The following is a 25763-nucleotide window of genomic DNA, read 5'->3' as shown; positions in this document are numbered from 1 at the left end:
CCAGTCATCCAGCGAAACAACCAATACTTGACTTTCAGAGTTCAATAATATTTCTCAGCCCCAGTCCAGACACCCAAATGCTCCAATAATGGAAAAGCAACATTTCTCGTGTTGCACAGACATCTATCAAGCAGCTGAAGACAACATTAACTAAATGTTGTGTCTGATCACTTAGATACAAACAGAAAGAAGGGTAACAGCAGATGACAAATGGTGGTGGCAGTTCCATGTAAAAGACTGCAGGTGATGAGTACACAGAGATATTAAGAGCATATCTTATGATGAGTACACAGAGATATTAAGAGCATATCTTATGATGAGTACACAGAGATATTAAGAGCATTTCTTATGATGAGTACACAGAGATACAGTGGGGAGAACAAGCCGATTTTGCAGGTTTTCCCACTTACAAAGCATGTAGAAGTCTGTCATTTTTATCATAGGTAATCCTCAACTGTGAGTGATGGAATCTAAAACAAAAATCCAGAAAATCACATTGTATGATTTTTAAGTAATTAATTTGCATTTTATTGCATGGCATAAGTATTTGATACATCAGAAAAGCAGAACTTAATATTTGGTACAGAAACTTTTGTTTGCAATTACAGAGATCATATGTTTCCTGTAGTTCTTGACCAGGTTTGCACACACTACAGCAGGGATTTTGACCCAGTCCTCCATACAGACCTTCTCCAGATCCTTCAGGTTTCAGGGCTGTCGCTGGGCAAATAAGGACTTTCTGTCCCCTCCAAAGATTTTCTATTGGGTTCAGGTCTGGAGACTGACTAGGCCACTCCAGGACCTTGAGATGCTTCTTAAGGAGCCACTCCTTAGTTGCCCTGGCTGTGAGTTTTGGGTCGTTGTCATGCTGGAAGACCCAGCCACAACCCATCTTCAATGCTCTTACTGAGGGAAGTAGGTTGTTGGCCAAGATCTCGCGATACATGGCCCCATCCATCCTACCCTCAATACAGTGCAGTCGTCCTGTCCCCTTTGCAAAAAAGCATCCCTAAAGAATGATGTTTCCACCTCCATGCTTCACGTTTGGGATGGTGTTCTTGGGGTTGTACTCATCCTTCTTCTTCCTCCAAACACAGCGAGTGGAGTTCAGACCAAAAAGCTCTATTTTTGTCTCATCAGACCACATGACCTTCTCCCATTCCTCCTCTGGATCATCCAGATGGTCAGTGGCAAACTTCAGACAGGCCTGGACATGCGCTGGCTTGAGCAGGGGGACCTTGCGTGCGCTGCAGGATTTTAATCCATGACGGCGTAGTGTGTTACTAATGGTTTTCTTTAAGACTGTGGTCCCAGCTCTCTTCAGGTCATTGACCAGGTCCTGCCGTGTAGTTCTGGGCTGATCCCTCACCTTCCTCATGATCATTGATGCCCCACGAAGTGAGATCTTGCATGGAGCCCCAGACCGAGGGAGATTGACCGTCATCTTGAACTTCTTCCAATTTCTAATAATTGTGCCAACAGTTGTTGCCTTTTCACCAAACTGCTTGCCTATTGTCCTGTAGCCCATCCCAGCTTGTGCAGGTCTACAATTGTATCCCTGATGTCCTTACACAGCTCTCTGGTCTTGGCCATTGTGGAGAGGTTGGAGTCTGTTTGATTGAGTGTGTGGACAGGTGTCTTTTATACAGGTAACGAGTTCAAACAGGTGCAGTTAATACAAGTAATGAGTGGAGAACAGGAGGGCTTCTTAAAGAAAAACTAACAGGTCTGTGAGAGCCAGAATTCTTACTGGTTGGTAGGTGATGAAATACTTATGTCATGCAATAAAATGCAAATTAATTATTTAAAAATTCATACAATGTGATTTTCTTGATTTTTGTTTTAGATTTCATCTCTCACAGTTGAAGTGTACCTATGATAAAAATTACAGACCTCTACATGCTTTGTAAGTAGGAAAACCAAAAAAATCGGCAGTGTATCAAATACTTGTTCTCCCCAATGTATTAAAGAAGAGCACAAATCCTTTACAGACATCACCGGTAGACCACAGTTATGTAGACATATAAAGCATAGATAGGAATACAGAGGGCGGTGGCTCTAAGTGTTCCTATGTTGAATTCTATATTAATTAATATTCATATGTCTACACCCTATTGAAAAGGCACAATACATTCATGTGTAGGCACAACACAGCACTAAATCAAGCTGGTAATTCTTTTTATAAAATCAGGCAAGAACTCTTCTGAATTTTTCTGAAGATAGTACAAGGGGAACAGGGTCTTGGTAATCTTTTTAGTTAATGGAAAGCACCGGCAAGTGAAGCTTTACCTTTGTCACCAGATTACCACACACTCACCCATGGCTAAAACCCAGCACCATAGCTTTGCATAATCAGTTAAGTGAATTAGTAGTGATTCTCATATTTTTTATTTTAATACCTAGCTTTACTTACTCTCTCTACCTACCTCTCATGGTGTCTATCTCCTCCACTGCTACGTAATTATCTCTCTATGGCTGGGTTACACCAACATGGTTTAAATTAATCTAGGATAAGAGCTAATCTACGTTTTGTAAATCTAAGTTTAAAATGAATCGGGGGTTGTGTTGCACAGTCCCTAGTGTGCCATAACGAACCCTGGGGTTATAGTTTCAAAAGCTCAGTTAGACTTCTATGTAAACACCCTATCTGTTTGTAAAAGGAATCTGGCTACATGTGAGAAAACTGTTAATACATTGAAGAGTGGTACTTCCTCTCAGCCACAATACGTGATTCTATCATTAGCTTCTTTGCTGTGAGAGATGTTAGAATTGATGCATTTAATCACCATTTCATTTCAGTGATTATTAACATCTGTTCATATTCCCTGTGGGATGGGACTCTAGATGCAGAAGAAATGGGGCATGGTTTTTCTGATTACTATGGTCAATATCTTTGTTCACAGTAGTTTATATTGATAACTCCTAAAAGCCTTGTTAGCTTCAGACACAAAACAGTTTACAGGTGTTTATTTGTGAAGAATTTGGAGCTGTGTCTTACTTATAGGTTCACTTATTTGCAGAACCATTTGATATTAGCTCAGTGGCCTTAAACAAAAAAAAACTTTGAACTCAATTATTTTCTCTCCAGTTATTCATGATCTACCACTCCATAAGGGACCTAATGGCTAACTCTCACCCAATCTCTTGATTATCTTGTCTAGCAAAGATTCTAGGATCACTGGTGGAGAATCAACTGCACTTTTTCCTCCCAACAGACAGTTGTGTATCACACTAATCAGTGTTTCGACCAGATAACAGCATTGTGACTTCATCCACACTGGAGATAAATGTGGCCAGATCATTAGATGAGAAGGACTGTACTGGCTTGTTGACTGACCTATCAAATGCCATTGATGCAGTAATTAATTGACTTTTAATTAACAAACTGATATCAGTAGCTCGAATAATGAATGTCTGCTTTAGGTTTAAGGACTATGTAAGTGATAAAACTCATTGTGATTGAAGAGATCATATCTTAAGTGCATATAGGGATAACCCAGGGTTTGCTATTCAGTACTCTGTTGTTCAAGGTACATATAAATGACATTGAGATTCTGTGAATAATGATCACATTTGCTCTTATGCTGATGATATAGTACTGTATTCTGCTACAACTTAAGGATTACCAGGATTTTCTGAAATCTCCAGCAATCTGCCTACAACTCATTTGTTCAGAATGGTGAAAAATAAAAACTTTAGATCAATTATCTCAGTTGCCTCAGATGCATTCAGTTCATACTCAGTTGCATGGCAGGGATGCATAAGCACCCCCCCCCACACACATGCTTCGAGAGATGGGTAAAGAGCCACTCCCATACGCCTCAAGACCGCATGTCTATGAACACCTAGACACACACACACACACACACACTGAGCAGTTAACAGTCATAGGGAAATACACTCCCCCAGCCCTGAGCTAAGACAAAGACAGTTTCTGGTGTATTAAAAGGCCACTGATATGTCACATAGCAACAGGCCAAGCGTGCGTCACATAGCAACAAAGTATCACATAGCGACCGGCCATTGATGCAGCAACAGATCGTTGATGTCTCCGGTATAGCAACAGGCCATTAACCTGTTACATAGCAACAGAACAATGATGTGTTACATAGCAACTGGCTGGAGATGCGTCACGTGGCAACAGAACACTGACTTGTGAGATAGCAACATGCATCCTTCTGAAAAATGTGGGTGAAATACAGTCACAAACACAAATACCTGCTGTAATTACACTTCCACAATCCCACTGATTTACCGAGATCAACCAGAAAGTAGGACACTGATGGATTGAGATCAATCAGGAAGTAGAATGCTGACAGAGTGAGATCTATCAGGAAGTAGAACACTGATGGAGTGAGAACTATGGGGAAGTAGAAAATTGAAGGAAGAACTGTTAGGAATAGAAAACCGATGGAGTGAGACGTTTCAGGAAATTCATGGACATGATTAAGGACAAGTGTGTGTGTACAGCAGCGCTACTGACAAAGAGTGCTTGACATGTGTTTGATAGATTTGCTAGGAGGAGATTAGTCATTACCCCAGGAGTCCCTGCCTGTTTCTAATGTATTCCCTTCATGTTCAATGCAGAGCGTCTGTGCTGTCAAAAACAGGATGATATCACTTTATATCCTCACAGTTACATTCAGAATAGAAGAACAGAGAAATCAGGTAACATAAAAAGATGAATCTTCTGTCTTTACATTCAAGGCTCGTTAGTGACGTGGCGGGGGAGAGGGGTGATGCTGGAACGGAGAAAGGTGAGGGGAAAGGGAGAGAGAGATTGAGGGCGAGTAGAGAGAAAGAATCAGGACTATTTTGTATTTTTTTGGGCTATTCATTGTAGATGTGAGTTAATAGTTTCACTAGCTAGTATTGCCACATCAAATCTTGGTCTCACTCTGTTTCCCTAGCTAGTATTCCCACATCAAACCCTGGTCTCTCTCTGTTTCCCTAGCTAGTATTGCCACATCAAACCCTGGTCTCTCTCTGTTTCACTAGCTAGTATTGCCACATCAAACCCTGGTCTCTCTCTGTTTCACTAGCTAGTATTCCCACATCAAACCCTGGTCTCTCTCGGTTTCACTAGCTAGTATTGCCACATCAAACCCTGGTCTCTCTCGGTTTCACTAGCTAGTATTGCCACATCAAACCCTGGTCTCGCTCTGTTTCACTAGCTAGTATTATCACATCAAACCCTGGTCTCTCTCTCTGTTTCACTAGCTAGTATTATCACATGAAACCCTGGTCTCTCTCTCATTTTCACTAGCTAGTATTGCCACATCAAATCTTGGTCTCACTCTGTTTCCCTAGCTAGTATTCCCACATCAAACCCTGGTCTCTCTCTGTTTCCCTAGCTAGTATTGCCACATCAAACCCTGGTCTCTCTCTGTTTCACTAGCTAGTATTGCCACATCAAACCCTGGTCTCTCTCTGTTTCACTAGCTAGTATTCCCACATCAAACCCTGGTCTCTCTCGGTTTCACTAGCTAGTATTGCCACATCAAACCCTGGTCTCTCTCGGTTTCACTAGCTAGTATTGCCACATCAAACCCTGGTCTCTCTCTGTTTCACTAGCTAGTATTCCCACATCAAACCCTCGTCTCTCTCGGTTTCTCTAGCTAGTATTGCCACATCAAACCCTGGTCTCTCTCGGTTTCACTAGCTAGTATTGCCACATCAAACCCTGGTCTCGCTCTGTTTCACTAGCTAGTATTATCACATCAAACCCTGGTCTCTCTCGGTTTCTCTAGCTAGTATTGCCACATCAAACCCTGGTCTCTCTCGGTTTCACTAGCTAGTATTGCCACATCAAACCCTGGTCTCGCTCTGTTTCACTAGCTAGTATTATCACATCAAACCCTGGTCTCTCTCTCTGTTTCACTAGCTAGTATTATCACATGAAACCCTGGTCTCTCTCTCATTTTCACTAGCGAATATTACCACATCAAACCCTGGTCGCTCTGTTTCACTAGCTAGTATTGCCACATCAAATCTTGGTCTCTCTCTGTTTCACTAGCTAGTATTCCCACATCAAACCCTGGTCTCTCTCTGTTTCACTAGCTAGTATTACCACATCAAACCCTGGTCTCTCTCTGTTTCACTAGCTAGTATTATCACATCAAACCCTGGTCTCTCTCTGTTTCACTAGCTAGTATTCCCACATCAAACCCTGGTCTCTCTCTGTTTCACTAGCTAGTATTCCCACATCAAACCCTGGTCTCTCTCTGTTTCACTAGCTAGTATTACCACATCAAACCCTGGTCTCTCACTGTTTCAGTTTCTATTCTCACTTTCTCCTTCTCCTTTCTCTCTCACTTTTTTATTCTTCTTTCTTTCTCCATCTCTCTCCCTCTCACTGTGAGATCACAGATCTGGGCAGAAGGAGACCATCGTGTTGTATTTCTAGCCAGCCATTCTCCTCTCTGCCAATGTTCACTCATCTTCCTGTTCTTTTGTTATACTCCTGATTTATGTTCTTCCTATCAGCCTCTTTGGCTTTCTTCTTCCTTCACTGCTGCGTGCCCTTATTTTCTTTCATGCAGGTCCTAACTGCATTGAGTGTGTGCGTGTGTGTGAGAGTGTGTATGTACAAGTGTGTGAGAGTGTGTGAGAGTGTGTGTGTTTGTGAGAGTGATTGTGTGGAGAAAATGAGAAGAGGGAATACGAGTAAATAAAGGACGTCGCGTCTGATCGGTTGCCTTAGAAACCAGAAACCATGAGCCACAAAATTAGTGTGTCTGTGTACATTGCTGTGCGTTGTGTTTTTATTGCTGTGCGTTGCTGTGTATTGTGTGTGGCCTTTGCAGAAAAGCATCCCCAAAGAATGATGTTTCCACCTCCATGTTTCACGGTTGGGATGGTGTTCTTGGGGTTGTACTCATCCTTCTTCTTCCAAACACGGCAAGTGGAGTTCAGACCAAAATACTCTATTTATGTCTCATCAGACCACATGACCTTCTCCCATTCCTCCTTTGGATCATCCAGATGGTCATTGGCAAACTTCAGACGGGCCTGGACATGCGCTGGCTTGAGCAGGGGGACCTTGCGTGCGCTGCAGGATTTTAATCCATGACGGCATAGTGTGTTACTAATGGTTTTCTTTGAGACTGTGGTCCCAGCTCTCTTCAGGTCATTGACCAGGTCCTGCCGTGTAGTTCTGGGCTGATCCCTCACCTTCCTCATGATCATTTATGCCCCACGAGGTTTGATCTTGCATGGAGCCCCAGACCGAGGGAGATTGACCGTCATCTTGAACTTCTTCCATTTTCTAATAATTGCACCAACAGTTGTTGCCTTCTCACCAAGCTGCTTGCCGGAGAGAGCCGGAATTCTTACTGGTTGGTAGGTGATCAAAAACATATGTCATGCAATAAAATGCTAATTAATTATTTAAAAATCATACAATGTGATTTTCTGGATTTTTACAGACTTCTACATGCTTTATAAGTAGGAAAACCTACAAAATCGGCAGTGTATGAAATACTTGTTCTCCCCACTGTATTTGACCGGGAGGGAATGGAGGTTGTGGAGAACAGGGGTGATGTGATCTGGGTGAGTGGAAGTGAAGGTGCAGACAGCAGAGTTCTGGACGTGTTGACGTTTATTTTGTTGGGTGAACCGAAGAGAATGCTTTTGTAGAAGTCCATTCTGGAAGTTGCATGGATGAGGGCATGGATGAGTGTTTTGGCAGTGGTAGAAGACAGGGAGGGCCGAATGAGGGCAATGTTCCTGAGGTGAATGAAGGCCTTTTAGTGACTTGGTTGACGTGAGGTAGGAACAAGTGGGTAGGGTCTAGGATGATTCCAAGGTTGTGGACCTGGGTGGAGTGGGTGGAGTGGGTGACGATGGAACCATTGACGCTGAGTGAGAAGGTCTGGGTGGAGCCAGTGAAGGGAGCTTGGGCCAGTGATGAGGATTTCAGATTTATTCCAGTTGAGTTTGAGAAAGATCAGTTGCATCCATGATTTGATGTCTGCAAGACAGGTGGTGAGGGAGGAGGAGGGTGGAGGAGGGAGGAGGAGGGAGGAGGAGGGTGGAGGAGGGTGAAGGAGGGAGGAGGAGGGTGGAGGAGGGAGGAGGAGGGTGGATGAGGGTGGAGTAGGGTGGAGGAGGGTGGAGGAGGGTGGAGTAAGTGATGGTTTTAGGGGATAAGTAATGTTGAGTTGTCAGCCAACCAGTGAGAATGGAGGCAATGGCGGCGGAGGAGCTCTCCAGGGGGAAGGATGTAGAGGATGAAGAGGAGGGGATTAAGCACTGAGCTCTGGGGGGCACCATGGGTGACTTGGAGCAGGGGAGGATGAAGAGGAGGGGACTGGGCTCTGAGCCCTGGGGGGCACCATGGGTGACTGGGGCAGTGGAGGATTTGCAGTGGTTTATGGAAATGTATTGATGTCTTTTAGAAGGATAAGAGTTGAGTCAGGAGAGGGCGGTGCCGGTTACGCCAAGGAAGTACTGAAGGCATGTGAAGGGGATGGAGTGGTTGATGGTGTCAAAGGCAGTGCTGAGGTCGAGGAGGATGAGGATGATGAGGAAGCAAGAGTCAGGATGTCATTGGTGATTTTCAGTAGGGCGGTTTCTGTGCTGTGTTTGGAGCTGAAGCCGGATTGGAAAGGTTCGTAGAGGTTATTGGAGTCAAGGTGGGATTTGAGTTGAGCAGCGACAACTCGCTCAAGGATTTTGGACAGAAAAGGGGAGGTCGAAGATCGGCGGGTAAATGTTAGGGGTGTCAGTGTCAAGTCCAAGTGTTTTTTGTATCGGGGTGACAGCAGCGAGCTTGAGGGCGGGGGTACAAGGGCAGTGGACAGGGAGGAGCTATTTACATTGGTGATGAGAGGGGCGAAAGGGGCAAGAGGGGCAGACCTTGACCACTACGGAGGGGATGGGGTCAAGGGCACAGGTTGAGGACTTGATGCTGGTGACTTTGGGCGATAGTTTGATTTCAGTGATTTCACTGAAGGATGAACATTTGTGGCTTGGGAGAAGTTGGGGGTTGGTCTGAGGGCCAGGGAGGGCGGTGCAAGAGGAAGCAGCCAGCTGATTGGGAATTGTGTCAATTTTGGTATGGAGAAATTATAGAGATAAACTGAATTTGCTGGTGGTGAAGGAGTTAGTGATGGAGTCCATGGGTGTGAGGAGTTTGTTGATGGTGGAGAAAAGCCTTTTGGGGTTGTTACGGACAGATTGGATGATGGAGGAGTAGCGAGAGGAGCGTGTATTGTTGGGGGCGTCTTCATATTATTGTTGGTGAAGTTTGTAAGCATCCAAGTGGACAATGAGACCAGTTCCTTTGGAGCGTCATTCCAGTTGACAGCCCCTGGTGAAATTGATTGGTGTACAAACGGGCAGAGTGTGTGAATGAGACCAGTTTTTATGGGAGCCATCTCATCAAAGCAGGAGGAGAGTGCATTGTTGGAGGTGTTGACCAGGTCAATTGGGGCGATGTTTGGAGTGAGGGCAGAGTCAGAGTGTCAACCAAGATGGAGGTGAGAGACTAAGGGTTGTTGGACTTAGAGTTCTGGAAAGTTATGGTGTGGTTCTGTTTGACCAGGGGGCTGAGGATATCCATGTCCAGGGTGATAGTCAGATGGTCAGATATGGGGAGGTCAGTACTGGACAGGTTACTGATGATGATGCCAGAGGAGCATACCGGGTTCAGTGTGTGTTTGGCTAGAGGGGGCGATACTGTATATGACAGCAGTGACCAGAGGTTAGGGACAATTTAAAATCAAGGTGCTCAAATGAGGAATGGGTGGGAATGAATATTGCGCAAGTTTTGAGGGTTTGTCGATGCAATGTTGCTATTCCACCACCACACCTGCCCTGTCATGGTTTAAAGTGAATCCAACAGGTGCAGTTTGGTTGAGAAGTATTCCAAGGGAGAACTGAGAGATAGCAGTCCCAGCCAAAGGCTAACTGCACCGGGACAACTGAGAGATAGCAGTCCCAGCCAAAGGCTAACTGCACCGGGACAACTGAGAGATAGCAGTCCCAGCCAAAGGCTAACTGCACCGGGACAACTGAGAGATAGCAGTCCCAGCCAAAGGCTAAATGGACCGGGACAACTGAGAGATAGCAGTCCCAGCCAAAGGCTAACTGGACCGGGACAACTGAGAGATAGCAGTCCCAGCCAAAGGCTAACTGGACCGGGACAACTGAGAGATAGCAGTCCCAGCCAAAGGCTAACTGCACCGGGACAACTGAGAGATAGCAGTCCCAGCCAAAGGCTAACTGCACCGGGACAACTGAGAGATAGCAGTCCCAGCCAAAGGCTAACTGCACCGGGACAACTGAGAGATAGCAGTCCCAGCCAAAGGCTAACTGGACCGGGACAACTGAGAGATAGCAGTCCCAGCCAAAGGCTAACTGGACCGGGACAACTGAGAGATAGCAGTCCCAGCCAAAGGCTAACTGGACCGGGACAACTGAGAGATAGCAGTCCCAGCCAAAGGCTAACTGCACCGGGACAACTGAGAGATAGCAGTCCCAGCCAAAGGCTAACTGCACCGGGACAACTGAGAGATAGCAGTCCCAGCCAAAGGCTAACTGCACCGGGACAACTGAGAGGCTGTCAGGGATTGAACTCTCAGTAGTAGACAAAACTGAGCAGGTGCAGAAACATAAGGATCCAGACGTCCCGGTATGAGGCTGAGGAGTGTGAGCTGAGGAGCATAGCTTTTGTCAGGTGTGGCGGCAGAGTCCAAACACTTTGCCGGAGAGGAAGCTGGTGTAGCTGTGACATTAGCTGGTGTAGCTGCAACATTAGCTGGTGTAGCAGGATTGTGCATAGAGGTACAGTATGTATGTATAATTTAGTTCGGGGACATCAGACAATGTTTCCAGTACAACAACCAGACCACATCCTTTCAGCCAACATCCTCCCTGCCTTCATCCTATCTGCCCTCATCCTCCCTGCACTCATCCTCCCTGCCCTCATCTTCCCTGCCTTCGTCCTCTCTGCCCTCGTCCTCCCAGCCCTTGTCCTCACGGCCCTTGTCTTCCCAGCCCTTGTCCTCCCTGCCCTCATCCTCCCTGCCCTGATTCTCCCAGCCTTCATCCTCTCTTCCCTCATCCTCCCGGCCCTCGTCCTCCCCTGCCCTTGTCCTCACCAGCCCTTGTCCTCCCAGCCCTTGTCCTCCCAGCCCTTAGCCTCCCTGCCCTCATCCTCCCTGCCCTCATTCTCCCAGCTTTCATCCTCCTTGCCCTCATGTTCCCTGCCCTCATCTTTTCCGCCGCCATGTTCCCTGCCTTTGTCCTCTCAGCCCTCATCCTCCTGGCCCCTCGTCCTCTCAGCTGTGCAAAACTCACTCAGACTGGTAATCCTGGGAATTAAAATACTTGGCTGGCTGTGTGTGTGTGTGTGTGTGTGCGTGTTTGTTTGTTTGTGAGGACATTGGTGGATTATTATTCTCCTGTGCCTCAAACATTTAAGAGAGTTTGTGATGAGAACACCCTCCATCTCTCCATCCCTCCATCCATTCTCCATCCTGAGTCCCACCTAGTCTAGCAGTAGACACCTCTAGCAGCGCTTAACACCTCCTCTCATCCAGGTCCCCCCCAAAGCCCATCTGATAAATCCTAAAGCACACTGCTATGAACCCTCTGAAACCACAGGCTAAACCACGTCAATATACAACATCCCTCCCACAGCAGGCAAGTGCTGAGTAACATGTTAAGAAGTGTGTGTGTGTGTGTGTTATTAGTGTAGTATGACTGTTTATTGTGTAATTTCTCTGGATGAATGCATTGTGTGTGTGTGTGTGTGCGTGTTATTTGCCTAGTATGACTCTTCATAATATCTCTGGATTAATGCATAGTGTGTGTGTGTGTGTGTGTGTGTGCGTGTTATTTGCTTATTAACGCATTGTGTGTGTGTGTTATTTGCGTATTAATGCATTGTGTGTGTCTATGTGTGTGTGTGTTATTTGTGTATCAATGCATTGTGTGTGTGTGTAATTTGCGTTTAATGCATTGTGTGTGTAGGTGTGTGTGTGTTATTTGCGTATTAATGCATTGTGTGTGTGTGTATCCATTAGGGTTAGGGTTAGGGGATATGTGTGTGTTTCTGCAGGATCATTTAATGTGAGGGTTAGGGTTAGGGGTTAGAGTTAGGGGATGTGTGTGTGTGTGTGTGTTTTCTGCAGGATCATTTAATGTGAGGGTCAGGGTTAGGGGTTAGAGTTAGGGGATGTGTGTGTGTGTGTGTGTGTGTTTTCTGCAGGATCATTTAATGTGAGGGTTAGGGTTAGGGGTTAGAGTTAGGGGATGTGTGTGTGTGTGTGTGTTTTCTGCAGGATCATTTTATGTGAGGGTCAGGGTTAGGGGTTAGAGTTAGGGGATGTGTGTGTGTGTGTGTGTTTCTGCAGGATCATTTTAATGTGATAATGCTGGTCACATCAACATCCTATACATGTTTGTCCCATGACACACTCCTCTCTCTGCATCTCTCTCTCTCTCTCTATAACTCACCATCCATCCTCCTCCCTCTCTTTCTCTCTCCATTTCTATCTCCTCCTCTCTGTCTGTCTCTCTCTCGTTATCTCTCTCCCTCTCACTCATTCTCTCTTTCTCTCTTTTTCTCTCTGCCTCCCTCTTCTCTTTGTCTCTTTCTCTCTCTCTCTTCCTATAAGCTAATTGGAGCCAGAAGAGAGGAAGTCGTGAAAGATAACATATTCTTATTGAAAATATTGAGCTCCTTTGTCATTTCAAAATCCTTTTACTGTCAAATTACACTCATGGCAGCTTCCATTGCACCGAAAATAATGAAGTATTCGGAACACACACAAACCTTCTTATCAAACTGCTTGATGCTGGAAGACTAAATACGAAGCTCAAAATAAAGCCTGAGAATTGGCAGGACCTGGGAGCCATAGAGAATGGGGTTGAGGGTTGAGGGGTGACAGGGGTTGAGGGGGTGATGAGGGCTGGGTGGGGAGAGGGGCAGAGCTGTCTGATAAACAGCCCGATTAAAGCGAGCAATTACAGAGCCTGTCTGCTACGGCCAGATTTCACACCAAATTAGGTTGGGCCAACGAGCGGTCATTACCATGGACGCCTGTCCACTCATTAAGTCTGAATGCCTGAGGAGGAGGGAGGTCACACACACAGCACAGACACACACACACACGCGTGCGCACAAACGCACACGCACACCACAATCAGCCCACAGACTGATGGACACCAACTGACACAGACACACTTATACGTGTTGGCAAACACACATACACACACACGGACACTCACTGAAATGAAGAAACTCAGACACCTGAGGAGGAGGGAGGTCACACACACAGCACAGACACACACACACGCGCGCACACACGCGCACACACGCACGCACACGCACGCACACGCACACACACGCACACACACAGCCAAACATTTCTCAGAGGAATCCAAAAACTCCAAAGTTGTTTCCTTCATCCATCACCAAGTAACCAAGCAACCAACTGAAGGAGGACTGGGCGGTGGAGGAGGAGAAGAGCAGAGGTAGGGGAGCTGGAGGAGGAGGAAAGAGGAGTGGAAAGTGGAACCGTATGAGTGACTGAATGTACCTGACGGTGCTTCCTGGAGCAGCTTGGATGTTCCAGACACAGTGGAGGTTGTGTTCATATGGAGCTGGATAACCTGGAGACAATATCCGGCCTGTAGGCTCATCCATGATGGTCCCACCACACTCCGCTACACAGACAGACAGAGAGAGTGACAGACGCAGAAGGAGACAGACACACACAGAGAGAAAGAGAGAGAGACACAGACAGAGAGAAAGAGACAGACACAGAGAGAAAGAGACAGACAGACAGACGCAGATGGAGAAAAAAAGACAGACACAGAGATGGAGAAAAAGAGACAGACACAGACACGGAGAGAGTAACAGACACAGATGGAGAGAGTAACAGATGGAGAGAAAGAGACAGACAGACACAGACAGAGAGACAGACACAGGCGGAGAGAAATAGACAGACAGACCGTGAGAGAAAGACAAAGACAGTGGTAAGTTAGTAACAGTTGATTGAAATAAACCTAGAGTGCTATTTTCTAGGTAAAGTGCTACTTTTAGTTTAGGGTAAAGTGCCTCTTTAAAAGTAACATGTTCCTCTTGGGGTGAAGTGATACTCTTACATTAAGAGCCTACTTTCATCCTTAATAAAACATTCATTATTATTGTATGATTCATGGAAAGTGAAGTGACAGAGGGAAGCCAAATATACCATATCCATCTCCTTAATCAGGGATCCGCTATAATGCTTAGCCGCTGTTTTCAGAAGTCATGCCGTAAAGCAAATTGATATTGGATAAGGATGATTAATCAGAGGATAGAACATTCTACTTCAATTAGTACAGCTCTGTTAAACCATGATGTCATACTGCAGCTGATGGGAGCCGTTGACCATCCTTTCTATCTCTGATGTCCTCGGCTCTTCACCCACATGGACTGTGCAGAAGCTGAGAGACAGCCATAGCTAGTTGTCGGGTTTACAACGAATTACCTCAGAGGATAACAACAGCTGCTTCAGCTAAAAGTGAAATAGACTGATGCATTAGTCAGCTGATATGCAATATTTATGTTCGGAGGTGTATTTTCTATTGATGAGGTATTTTATTCTGTGAGGTGTGTGTTGTACAGTAGAAATGAAAAGTGTAGCTGCAGAGCACTTTAACCCACCAACTTATAGCCAAAGTTTTCAATAAACCTAACCCTAGCCCTAAACCTAACCTTAACCATAATCCTAAACCTAACCCTAATTCAGGAAAAAACTGTTTTTCCTGAAAAGGGACTGGCAACTAGAAAATTGGTCCCCACCAGGTTGTTAAAATGTGAACAAAAACACACAAACAAATGCACCCAATACTGTTATACTTTCCTTAGAATGGTAATAATACTTTTCAAGTAGGCTCAATCCTTTCAATTGCTCCACTGTGTTAATATTCTGTTATAAGTGGTTTCGCCAAGGTCCTCCATTGACAATATTTTACAAGAGAAAAGCACATTGCTCACACTTAGAAGAGATTCAAACAAGCACAGAATGGAATCAAGTGATGAAAGAGATGATGATGATGATGAGGAAGAGATGAGACAATCATCTGTCTTGTTGATGCCCTTTCATTGGAGACGGCCGGTGAATTGATGTGTAACATCTCTCTATTCACAGGTGTGAATTGGCAACAAGACCAACCAACACACACACACACACAAATGCACGCAAACACACACACACACACACCCACACCAAAGGCAGAATAAAGTTAAGTCAAACATCAAACATCTGTCAGGGACCATCTGACAAACGTCAACATCATGTTTACAAATGTTTTCTTTCTCTCCCTCTCTCTCACCACCTCACCATCTCTCCCTCCATCTCTCTTTCTCTCTCCACCTCCCCCACTCTCGCTCACCCTACCCATCCCCCAACCTCCCCCCTCTCTCTCTCTCTCTCTCTCCCCATCTCCACTCTGAACGGAGAGCAAGGAGTAGGATGTAGGATCTAGGATGTAGGATCTAGGCAGCAGATAGTAGGGTCTCTTGTCTTCCTTTTCATCTTCCTTTCCTCTCTTCATATCTCGTATCCCTCTTCTCTCCTGTACCTTCCCCTGCTTCTCCCTTTCAATCTCTTTCCCTCTCATTGACCTCTAACCCTCCCCATTTCTATTCTTTTTTTTAACAGTCCTTTCAATTCAGTGGAAAATCCCACCCTCGGTGAAGAAGCCCTGGTGAATCCTGGAGCGAGATACAAACCCTTGCATAAACACAATTGGGAGATGATTTTCTCATCTGAACAAAATTCCATCACATCTGAGCAAAATTCCATCACATCTGAGCAAAATTCCATCACATCTGAGCAAAATTCCATCACATCTGAGCAAAATTCCAGCCATACTCACAGAATACTCACTCCAATCACAAACCACACTCTTTCAAATCACACAAAACAATAAACTTATAAAACCATTTATGCAATTAAAATCAGCCGAAATGAATAAGAAAAAACTAGGAACACCACCTAGATTTGTCCTCCCTGTCACAAGATGTGGGGCCCTCAGGGCGGTTCAGTAATTTACATCACTTCCTTTCACTTCACCTAACATACCACAAGGGTGGTGCTAAAATTGTCCCAACACCGCTCAAGGAGGGTGGTGGCTTTCGCACAGAGCACTGAGTCTTCCTGTACGCCAGTGACTCCTTGTGGTAGGTTGGGTCCCTGCAAGCCTAATCCGGATTAATCACAGACACGCCCTTCCCCTCAGCCCCCCTGCTGTGACCTCACCAATGCAGAGAGGCAGTGGACTGTCCCAAGACCTCCGCTCCCCTCTCAGACAGGTCAGGACCTGGGGTCCCTTCAGGGTATATCCTGGGTCACAGCTGTAGGAAACGGTACTGCCTGCAAAGTGACCTTTGTCCTCTCTTTTATATCCAAACTGGGGAATGCCAGGGTCTTCACATTTCACCAGCTCAAAGCCTACAAAGAGGGGGTGCAAAGACAGAGCGATTAGGGGTGGGGTAGGAGAGACCAAAGAAGAGAAGAGGAGGATGAGTGGAGAGAATGAAAGATGAAAGGTGGGGAATAAAAAATAAAAAAAAGGGTTAGAGATCTAAGGAAAGTTAAGTACAGAAAGTTACATAACAAGGCTATTCTGCCTGTAGCAAAGCTGACTTATTCATATTACACATACTGTTGCTCTGGAGACGACCTCTAACCCGGGGGATAGGGGGGTATGACCCTCCAGGCATTTGTGTTTGTATGCATTTGTGTCAGTGTGTGGGTGTGTGAGTGTGTGTGTGTGTTACTCACTAGTAAAGTGCAGCTCGAAGCCTTTGCTGGTGTTATCTGCATTGCTTACAAACTCCAGCCACATGGAGCTGGAGGTGGAGTTTAGGATGGTGTCCTGCAGATCAGTGCCAGAGAAGACACCCAGCAGACGAGCCTCCTTACTCCCTCCATCATATACCTAGATGGGGAGAGAGGGAGACCGGGAGGAGAGAGGGAGACGGGGAGGAGAGAGGGAGATGGAGAGGAGAGAGGGAGACAGACGAAGAGGAGAGGGAGATGAGGAGGGAGACGGGGAGGGAGTTATTGATACATTATCTAACACTTGCAAAGATTAAGATTGCTGAGGTGGCGAAAATCCAAAAGCACACTCACTCCTTAGCGTTTACAAATGTTCCCACAAACACACACACACACACACACACTCCCACGCACACACACACACACTCCCACGCACACACACACACACTCCCACGCACACACACACACACTCCCACGCACACACACACACATGCACACACACACAGACACACACACACTCCCACGCACACACACACACACACCCTGAGCATGTCATCATCCTCCAGCCTGAAGTCTCGTGCTCTGAGTTGGAGCCCCTTCCCTGGCTGGGTCTGGATGGAGTAGATGCATTCGTGGTTGTTCCCATAGTAACCGGGGTAGTTGGGCGACAGCAGTACTCCCTGCATGCCCGTAACCGAGGAGCCACACTCGGCTGAGAGGTGAGCAGAGTGGGGGAGAGAACACATGTCAAATACCACACACAGACGACATACGTGTCCTCCCAATGTTCCATGGTAACATGCAGGTGTTGTGAGAATGATGAAGACATGGAGTGATGAACTTTGACCTTGGTTTACACTGACTTCTGATGGTGTCTGCGACTTTTAGAGTATTTGTTTTTATTATTAATTATATTCCAGGGTATTCGTTTTTAATATTTATAATTTACTGGGTATTTGTTATGATTTTTCTTATTTTTTAGGGTATTTGTTATTATTATTTCTTATTTTTCAGGGAATTTCTTATTATCATTTATAGTTTTTTAGGGTATTTCTTATTATCATTTTTTTTTTTTATTATTATTTATTATTTTGCAGGGCATTAGCCATGTCAAAATGTAACATGAATACCAGGTCCAAGAACATCAGCACAGATAATGCTGCTGGATACAAATACATACTTCAGATATATTACTTTGCTTCTAAATGAAATGTCAAAATCTCCACATTTACACAAATGAGTTTCTAAGTTTACCCACTGCAAGCCATTTCCTGATATAATAAGAGAAAATCTGGCCTCTAAGATATTTCTCTATTTCATTATCACCATTTTCATCTCCATTACACATTAACCTCCATATTGTATGTCAACTTTCATTATTCACATCCATATTGTATGTCAACCTCCATATTGTACACTAAACTTTATAATATACAGTATCTCACAAAAGTGAGTACACCGCTCACATTTTTGTAAATATTTGATTTTATCTGTTCATGCGACAACACTGAAGAAAGTAGTGAGTGTACAGCTTGTATAACAGTGTACATTTGCTGTCCCCTCAAAATAACACAACACACAGCCATTAATGTCTAAACCGCTGGCAACAAAAGTGAGTACACCCCTAAGTGAAAATGTCCAAATTGGGACCAAAGTGTCAATATTTTGTGTGGCCACCATTATTTTCCAGCACTGCCTTAACCTTACTGGGCATGGAGTTCACCAGAGCTTGGAGTTCACCAGGGTTGCCACTGGAGTCCTCTTCCACTCCTCCATGACGACATCACGGAGCTGGTGGATGTTGGAGACCTTGCACTCCTCCACGTTCCGTTTGAGGATGCCCCACAGATGCTCAATAGTGTCTAGGTCTGGAGACATGCTTCTTTAGCAAGGCAGTGGTCGTCTTGGAGGTGTGTTTGGGGTCGTTATCATGTTGGAATACTGCCCTGCGGCCCAGTCTCCACAGGGAGGGGATCATGCTCTGCTTCAGTATGTCACAGTACATGTTGGCATTCATGGTTCCCTCAGTGAACTGTGGATTCCCAGTGCCGGCAGCACTAATGCAGCCCCAGACCATGACACTCCCACCACCATGCTTGACTGTAGGCAAGACTCACTTGTCTTTGTACTCCTCACCTGGTTGCCGCCACACACACTTGACACCATCTGCCAGCGGTTATATGGCTGTGTGTTGTGTTATTTTGAGGGGACAGCAAATTTACACTGTTATACAAGCTGTACACTCACTACTTTACATTGTAGCAAAGTGTCATTTCTTCAGTGTTGTCACATGAACAGATATAATCAAATATTTGCAAAACACTGTTGGTTGTGACGGTTAGGGTAAACCTTCCATATACTCTATCGAGTTAAGTCAAGTACATTAATGGTGGAATGTGCGTGTTTGTTTGTCTGTTTGTGTATCTTTGTGTGTGTGTGTGTGTGTGTTTGTGTTTGCATGCCATGCATGTCATGGTTGGGACAGGGGTTGGGGAGGGGGTGACTAAAGCCAAATTAAATCTTGTGACCACCTACCAACACACCTTGGCAGCGGGGAGCTCCACACCCGCCTGCGCCCCCCCAGACAAGTCACCCTTGCCGGGCCCTCCAGGCGGTAACCAGGGAAACAGGAGAAGATGAGGGCGTCCCCGACCCCAAACTGCAACCCCTTCCGGGTACTGTAGGGGGGGACGCCGGGGTCCTCACACGGCTCCAGGTCATACTCTACCCAAGCAGAAGGGGAACAGACACACGTTCTCATCAGCTCTATAGGCATTACAGCCAGTTCCCACTCCAGGAACAGGACTGGTGATGGAGGGGAAACCTACAGGGCGGTAGCACTCCAGGAACAGGACTGGTGATGGAGGGTAAACCTACAGGGCGGTAGCACTCCAGGAACAGGACTGCTGATGGAGGGGAAACCTACAGGGCGGTAGCACTCCAGGAACAGGACTGGTGATGGAGGGGAAACCTACAGGGCGGTAGCACTCCAGGAACAGGACTTGTGATGGAGGGGAAACCTGCAGGGCGGTAGCACTCCAGGACTAGGACTTGTGAGTGTCCCTGGTGTAGAACAACCTCAGCTGCGTCCCAGAAACCAGATTATAATTTTTTCAGATGAAATGGAGCCTCGGACGTGACCTACGGCTTGACAGTTACCAAGGTGACACTCCATGTCAACTCCTCCTCCATATTACTGGACTGGTTGCCAAGGTTACACTACCTGTTAACTCCTCTACATTACTGGACTGGTTGCCAAGGTTACACTACCTGTTAACTCCTACGCATTACTGGACTGGTTGCCAAGGTTACACTACCTGTTAACTCCACCACATTACTGGACTGGTTGCCAAGGTTACACTACCTGTTAACTCCACCACATTACTGGACCGGTTGCCAAGGTTACAGTACCTGTTAACTCCTACGCATCACTGGACCGGTTGCCCAGGTGAATGTGTGTCAGGGGATCCTTCTGCGAGGTAAGGTCACGGCCGGTCTTGAACTGTGTAATCCTGAGCACCGTCCTACCTGAAAAAGTAATGTTGAATCCCTCGTAGGACACAGAGAAGTCGGACAGGAAGCGTATCTGGGCGGTGTAGTTCCCGTACAGGCCCGCACTGAGAGTGGGGGGGAGCGTTGAGCCTGTCAGCCTCCACAGGGGCTCAGAGAAGCTACTGTTCTCTGTGACCAGCAGGTGGTCATGGGGAGACTCCAGGTGGAACGTATGGAAGGTGAACTGGACACCTGGAAGGGACAAGTATGGTAATCTAACAATGATTTGAATATTGACGCCCTGTTTTAGCCTCCAGGGTCTGGACGAAAAGGTATTCTGTATCACATTAGAAAGACATAGTATTTCCATCATTCACCATGGAAGAAAAAACAGCCACAGAGTCAAGGCTGTTAGATCTCATTATATACACAAACACAGGACCTAGAATGATCCTGGACAAGGACATCTACAGATCTTGGAATTGGGCAAGGACTTAATGAGATCTATCATCTGTCATCATGTTGGGGGGAAAACTTTCCCCCAATGCAGGACATTTTAACTTTCTTTCCATTTTGGCAAGTTTCTTCTACTTTCGAAGACTTGCTTTGGAGACATTTAAATTTTTTTAGGATCTACAAATTAAGACCTGACATCTGGAAAACAACATTAAAAAAAAGAGCGTTAATTTAGACATGACACAACCTATTCAGGACCCAGGGAGCATTGCAGTGGAACTGAATTGGAGGCGAGTAGCATATTGACGGGGGCAGCCTGGCTCACCTTTGCCGTGTGAGGACTCAATCATCCAGGTGCAGTTGAGATTGTGGGGGTAGAAGTCCGGGAACCCCGGGGACAGAATAGTACCGGTGTTACCCTGTATGTAACCTCCACATAAAGCTACAGACAGGGAGACAACAGAGGGGAAAGGGGCGGGTACAGAGAGAGAGATACAGAGAGAGCAGAGAGATGGGGGAATGGGCGGGTACAGAGAGAGAGATACCGAGAGAGCAGAGAGATGGGGGAATGGGCGGGTACAGAGAGAGAGATACCGAGAGAGCAGAGAGATGGGGGAATGGGCGGGTACAGAGAGAGAGAGAGAGATGGGTGTTACAGAGAGTGAAAGGTGACGAAAAAGCATGTGTGAAGAGAGAAAGTGTGGGAGATGAACAGAGACGAAAAGAGGGAGAGAGAGAAACAGAACGAGTGAGAGAAAAATAATGGGAAAGAGAAAGAAAAAAAGAAAATTAGGGAGAGAGGGAGAGAGAGTGAAAAAGAGATTGAAGAGAGGGACATACAGGAAAAAGAGGGAGGGAATAGAGAAGGTTATGGTCAAAATGTAGGTAGATACATTAAATGCACATTAATGAAATGTACACTGGTTTCACACTAACATGCAATTCACTGCCCTCCTGAAGGACATCACTGGAAAGACCGGATATCACCAATATCATGAATAACAGGAGGAAATCAATACTGGCCTTAAATACAAAAGCATTTACTGGGAAATAAAGAGGAAATTAAAGGCTAAAATAGTTTTGTATACAAAATAATTTATAGTGCAATAAAGAAGTAACACCACAGAGGGTAAGGAAGGCCTAGACATATTAACACCTCACAAAGGGTAAGAAAGGCCTAGATATATTAACACTCACAGGGGGTAAGAAAGGCCTAGACATATTAACACCATAGAGGGTAGGAAATGCCTTGACATATTAACACCATAGAGGGTAGGAAATGCCTTGACATATTAACACCAGAGAGGTTAGGAAATGCCTTGACATATTAACACCATAGAGCGTAGGAAATGCCTTGACATATTAACACCATAGAGGGTAGGAAATGCCTTGACATATTAACACCATAGAGGTTAGGAAATGCCTTGACATGTCAACACCATAGAGGGTAGGAAATGCCTTGACATATTAACACCATAGAGGGTAGGAAATGCCTTTGACATATTAACACCATAGAGGGTAGGATATGCCTTGACATATCAACACCATAGAGGGTAGGAAATGCCTTGACATATTAACACCATAGAGGGTAGGAAATGCCTTGACTTATTAACACCATAGAGGGTAGGAAATGCCTCCACACCAACCCTCGATTCTCCACCTTTGGGCCTCCACCTTCGGCCATCTGTTGGCACGTTTAAAGGCATCTTAAACATTTCCAGAAATTGAGCCGAATTGCAGAGGATCTAATTAAACCCTCCTGTGGCCCCTCCCAAATAGTGTTCAGTGACGCAGGCTCCATGAGGAAGTGGTATCCCATAAGGCACTGCTATTTCTGAGCTTGAGCAATTTCACACAAAATAACGGACAGGCGTGTCCAAGTAGACTGACGCACGCATTTGTTTATGTCTGATTTTGGGGTATGACACATTAAGAAAACAATGGACCAAATAAATTAAATGATCAATTGGTAACAGGGTTAATAACTTCTAAAACAATGGGAGGCATTTGTAAATTGGATTTTCATGTTCTTCATTAGTTCAGTGAGGACCCCGTACCATCACAGCTGGGTAGAGGACGACTCCACTGGAAGTTGGGTTCACATTCCAGGGGTTCCACATCACTCAGGGAGTACCCCGCATCACAGCTGAACGTCACCAAGGCACCCACGTAGAAGTCGTTGCCATGGCGTTGACCATTGACGGGAATACCGGGGTCGACACAGTGATCCGACTGTAGTTGAAGAGCTGAGGAGGCACGAGACACAGCGCACGTTATCAAACACAAAACCAGAGAGACGAAACAACTCTGCATCACTATCTCTGCGTTTCAGATGATGTAGTGCATAAACACACTGGACTGGAGCTGTGCCTCACTGCTAAACGAATCACTGGTCAAAACAACAGAAGGCACTGTTGTCTGGCACTGTTGTTGGGAACAAGCAGTCAGTTCGGGACACTAAACCCCCAGACAACGTCCTCTATCCCTTTATGTCTGTCTGGTGTTGAACAAAGGAAACCTAGAAGTTCTCTCTCCTCTGCACACGTCTTTCTGAGTTTACCTTGAAGTGTTTTGGTAGCCATGGTGAATAATTTAAGCCAAGCAGAGATTAGTGTTTTGGCGAAAATGGAAAAGGCTACTGGAGTCGTGCTTCAGTCACGTTGCTAAAGGACTCATTACAAGAAATAGTGTATGAGTCACATTCTGAAATACTCGTTTTATGTGTGTGTGTGTGTGTGTGTGTGTGTATGAGAGCATTATTCCACAGGTTTGTGATCCTAGGAATAACTATTTATTCTAGAAGCTGTGACTGAGGCTGGTCAGTGACAGTTGAGTCCATAGGGGCTGAGGGTTTTCAAAGCAGTTCATTATAAAATCACCTAACTACTTCTGATTAGAACACAATGTGTCGGAGAACTCATTCAGGAAGACTTTATGATTACAGGACTGGAATAATCAGCCCATCCAGGGCACTTCATCCTTAGCTTATTTCTAACGCGGGGAGGCCTGTTAATGTAAGCAGCGCTAGATGGAATCATTTTCTGTTCTCTGGTGAGGTGGGCATTTGAGTTTGTCAAAACCGTGTCCTGGACCCTCAACTGGAAAATACCCAGGAGAACCACAGAGGTAAGAGACACACACTCACACAACACCATGTGGATTTAGATTTGTGATGTTACAACACACACACAAAACAAACAACACACACACACACAGTCTTACTCTCATAACGGATGCGGAAGCCAATGTCAGAGTGGCTCTTGTCAGTGGAGAAGAGGAGAAACAAGAAGTTGGATGTGCTGATCAGGAACTGGGGCACCTGGGTTCCCTGATAACTACCAATCAGAGGCGAGGAGGGGAACCGGCCATCCCGCACTTCCAGTACATCATAGTTCACCTCAGTACGGAATCTGGAAGGGAGAACCAATGGTTTAGCATAGATCTGGGAAACACCCAATCAGGGAACAGAGCTCTTGTGGAAACAACCAATGGGTTAACAGGGATCTGGTGGAACAACCAATGAGTGAACAGCGATCTGGTGGAACAACCAATGGGTGAACAGAAACTTCATAAGTTGAACAAAGCAGCAGCACAGAACTATAAAACGAGATGTAATGAATGACCAGAGAATACATCATCCAGAGTTCTTGTTACAGTGTGGCCCAAAAGACACTTTAGAACTGGGCTCTCCTTGCTTCTTCATACATATTGACAGAGTCAGCGTCATGAAGGAAGATGTAATCACATGTAACCAGATGGAGCCACATTCAAGCAGACGTCTCTGTGAAGCCCTGTGGGTATGGACAGTGTCCAGAAGATCTAGAGAAATAATGAATTTGTTAGTGGCAGATTGCAACGTGTGTGTGGGGCGCTGCTATGAAATCTTTCAGGGCGGCCTGAGTGAACTGAAGATGGACACTAGGCTGCGTTGATCAAATCAAAGCACAACAAACCCTTGCATTGTCTTCATGTCCATCTCAACATCACACAGGCTGAATGGGATCAGAGAGAAGCCAAACACACAGAGTCTCTGTTTCAAGCCTGCACCCCCCGGCCCCCCGGCCCCCCAGACAACTCACATGTCGGTTTCAAACCAAAACTTTTGATTGGATTAGTTCACTAATCGTCACGCCTTTGACTGAATTTCGGCAGTTGAAAACAACTGAAATATGAAAATTCTAAGACCAAAATAACCTGACTTATATAATTCACTACTATAGACCAGGACCAGTGGTGATACAGAGGGAATAGGGAGTCATTCTATATAATTCACTACTATAGACCAGGACCAGTGGTGATACAGAGGGAATAGGGAGTCATTCTATATAATTCACTACTATAGACCAGGACCAGTGGTGATACAGAGAGAATAGGGAGTCATGTGATCTGTGAATATTATCCAGTATTGGCATGGCAGCTAGGGATGGAAGGCATAGCCGAAGTTCTGTGATTAGAGGAAATTAAATAAATATATGAAATAATAACTAACATATCGATAAATGAGTGATGATGTTTTCCTGCTGTGTTGTGTTTCATGTAGATTAGGAGTCCTGCACTACTGCGTTGGTAGGGGGTACTGTAGAGAGAGAGGAGGACAGACCCGATGACAGAGAGAGGAGGACAGAAAGAGGAGGCCAGAGAGAGGAGGACAGAAAGGAGGACAGAGAGAGTACAGGCAGAGACCAGATATTGTGGTGTTGTGTTGTCTACTATTGTGGTGTTACTTTATGTTGTATTGTCTAATATTGTTGTGTTGTCTAGTATTTTGGTGTTGTGTTGTCTAGTATTGTGATGTTACAGTGTGTTGTGTTGTCTAGTATTGTGGTGTTACGTTGTGTAGTATTGGGGTGTTACAGTATGTTGTGTTGTCTAGTATTGTGGTGTTACAGTATGTTGTGTTGTCTAGTATGGTAGTGTTACGTTGTGTAGTATTGTGGTGTTACAGTATGTTGTGTTGTATAGTATTGTGGTGTTACAGTATTTTGTGTTGTCTAGTATTGTGGTGTTACAGTATGTTGTATTGTCTAGTAT

At 45.4% G+C, this 25763-nt stretch overlaps 1 protein-coding gene across 1 annotated transcript in view; it reads right to left on the bottom strand.

Annotated features, from left to right (window-relative positions):
- The window catches only part of csmd2 (CUB and Sushi multiple domains 2), a 331743-nt gene that overhangs the window by 113901 nt on the left and 192079 nt on the right, over positions 1-25763 (bottom strand). The window contains exons 18-26 of the mRNA XM_029122791.2: positions 23955-24142; positions 22790-22978; positions 21058-21174; positions 20313-20528; positions 19320-19508; positions 17327-17496; positions 16788-16944; positions 16263-16454; positions 13551-13677 (exon numbers count right to left, since the gene is read on the bottom strand). Of these exons, the coding sequence (XP_028978624.1) occupies positions 13551-13677; positions 16263-16454; positions 16788-16944; positions 17327-17496; positions 19320-19508; positions 20313-20528; positions 21058-21174; positions 22790-22978; positions 23955-24142 (1545 nt within the window). The remainder of the gene's footprint in view (positions 1-13550; positions 13678-16262; positions 16455-16787; positions 16945-17326; positions 17497-19319; positions 19509-20312; positions 20529-21057; positions 21175-22789; positions 22979-23954; positions 24143-25763) is intronic.

This window comes from Esox lucius, chromosome 10 (assembly GCF_011004845.1).
Source record: "Esox lucius isolate fEsoLuc1 chromosome 10, fEsoLuc1.pri, whole genome shotgun sequence".
Classification (NCBI taxonomy): Eukaryota; Metazoa; Chordata; class Actinopteri; order Esociformes; family Esocidae; genus Esox; species Esox lucius.
The sequence above is the reverse complement of the archived record's forward strand: the minus strand, read 5'-3'. Positions and strand labels throughout refer to the sequence as shown.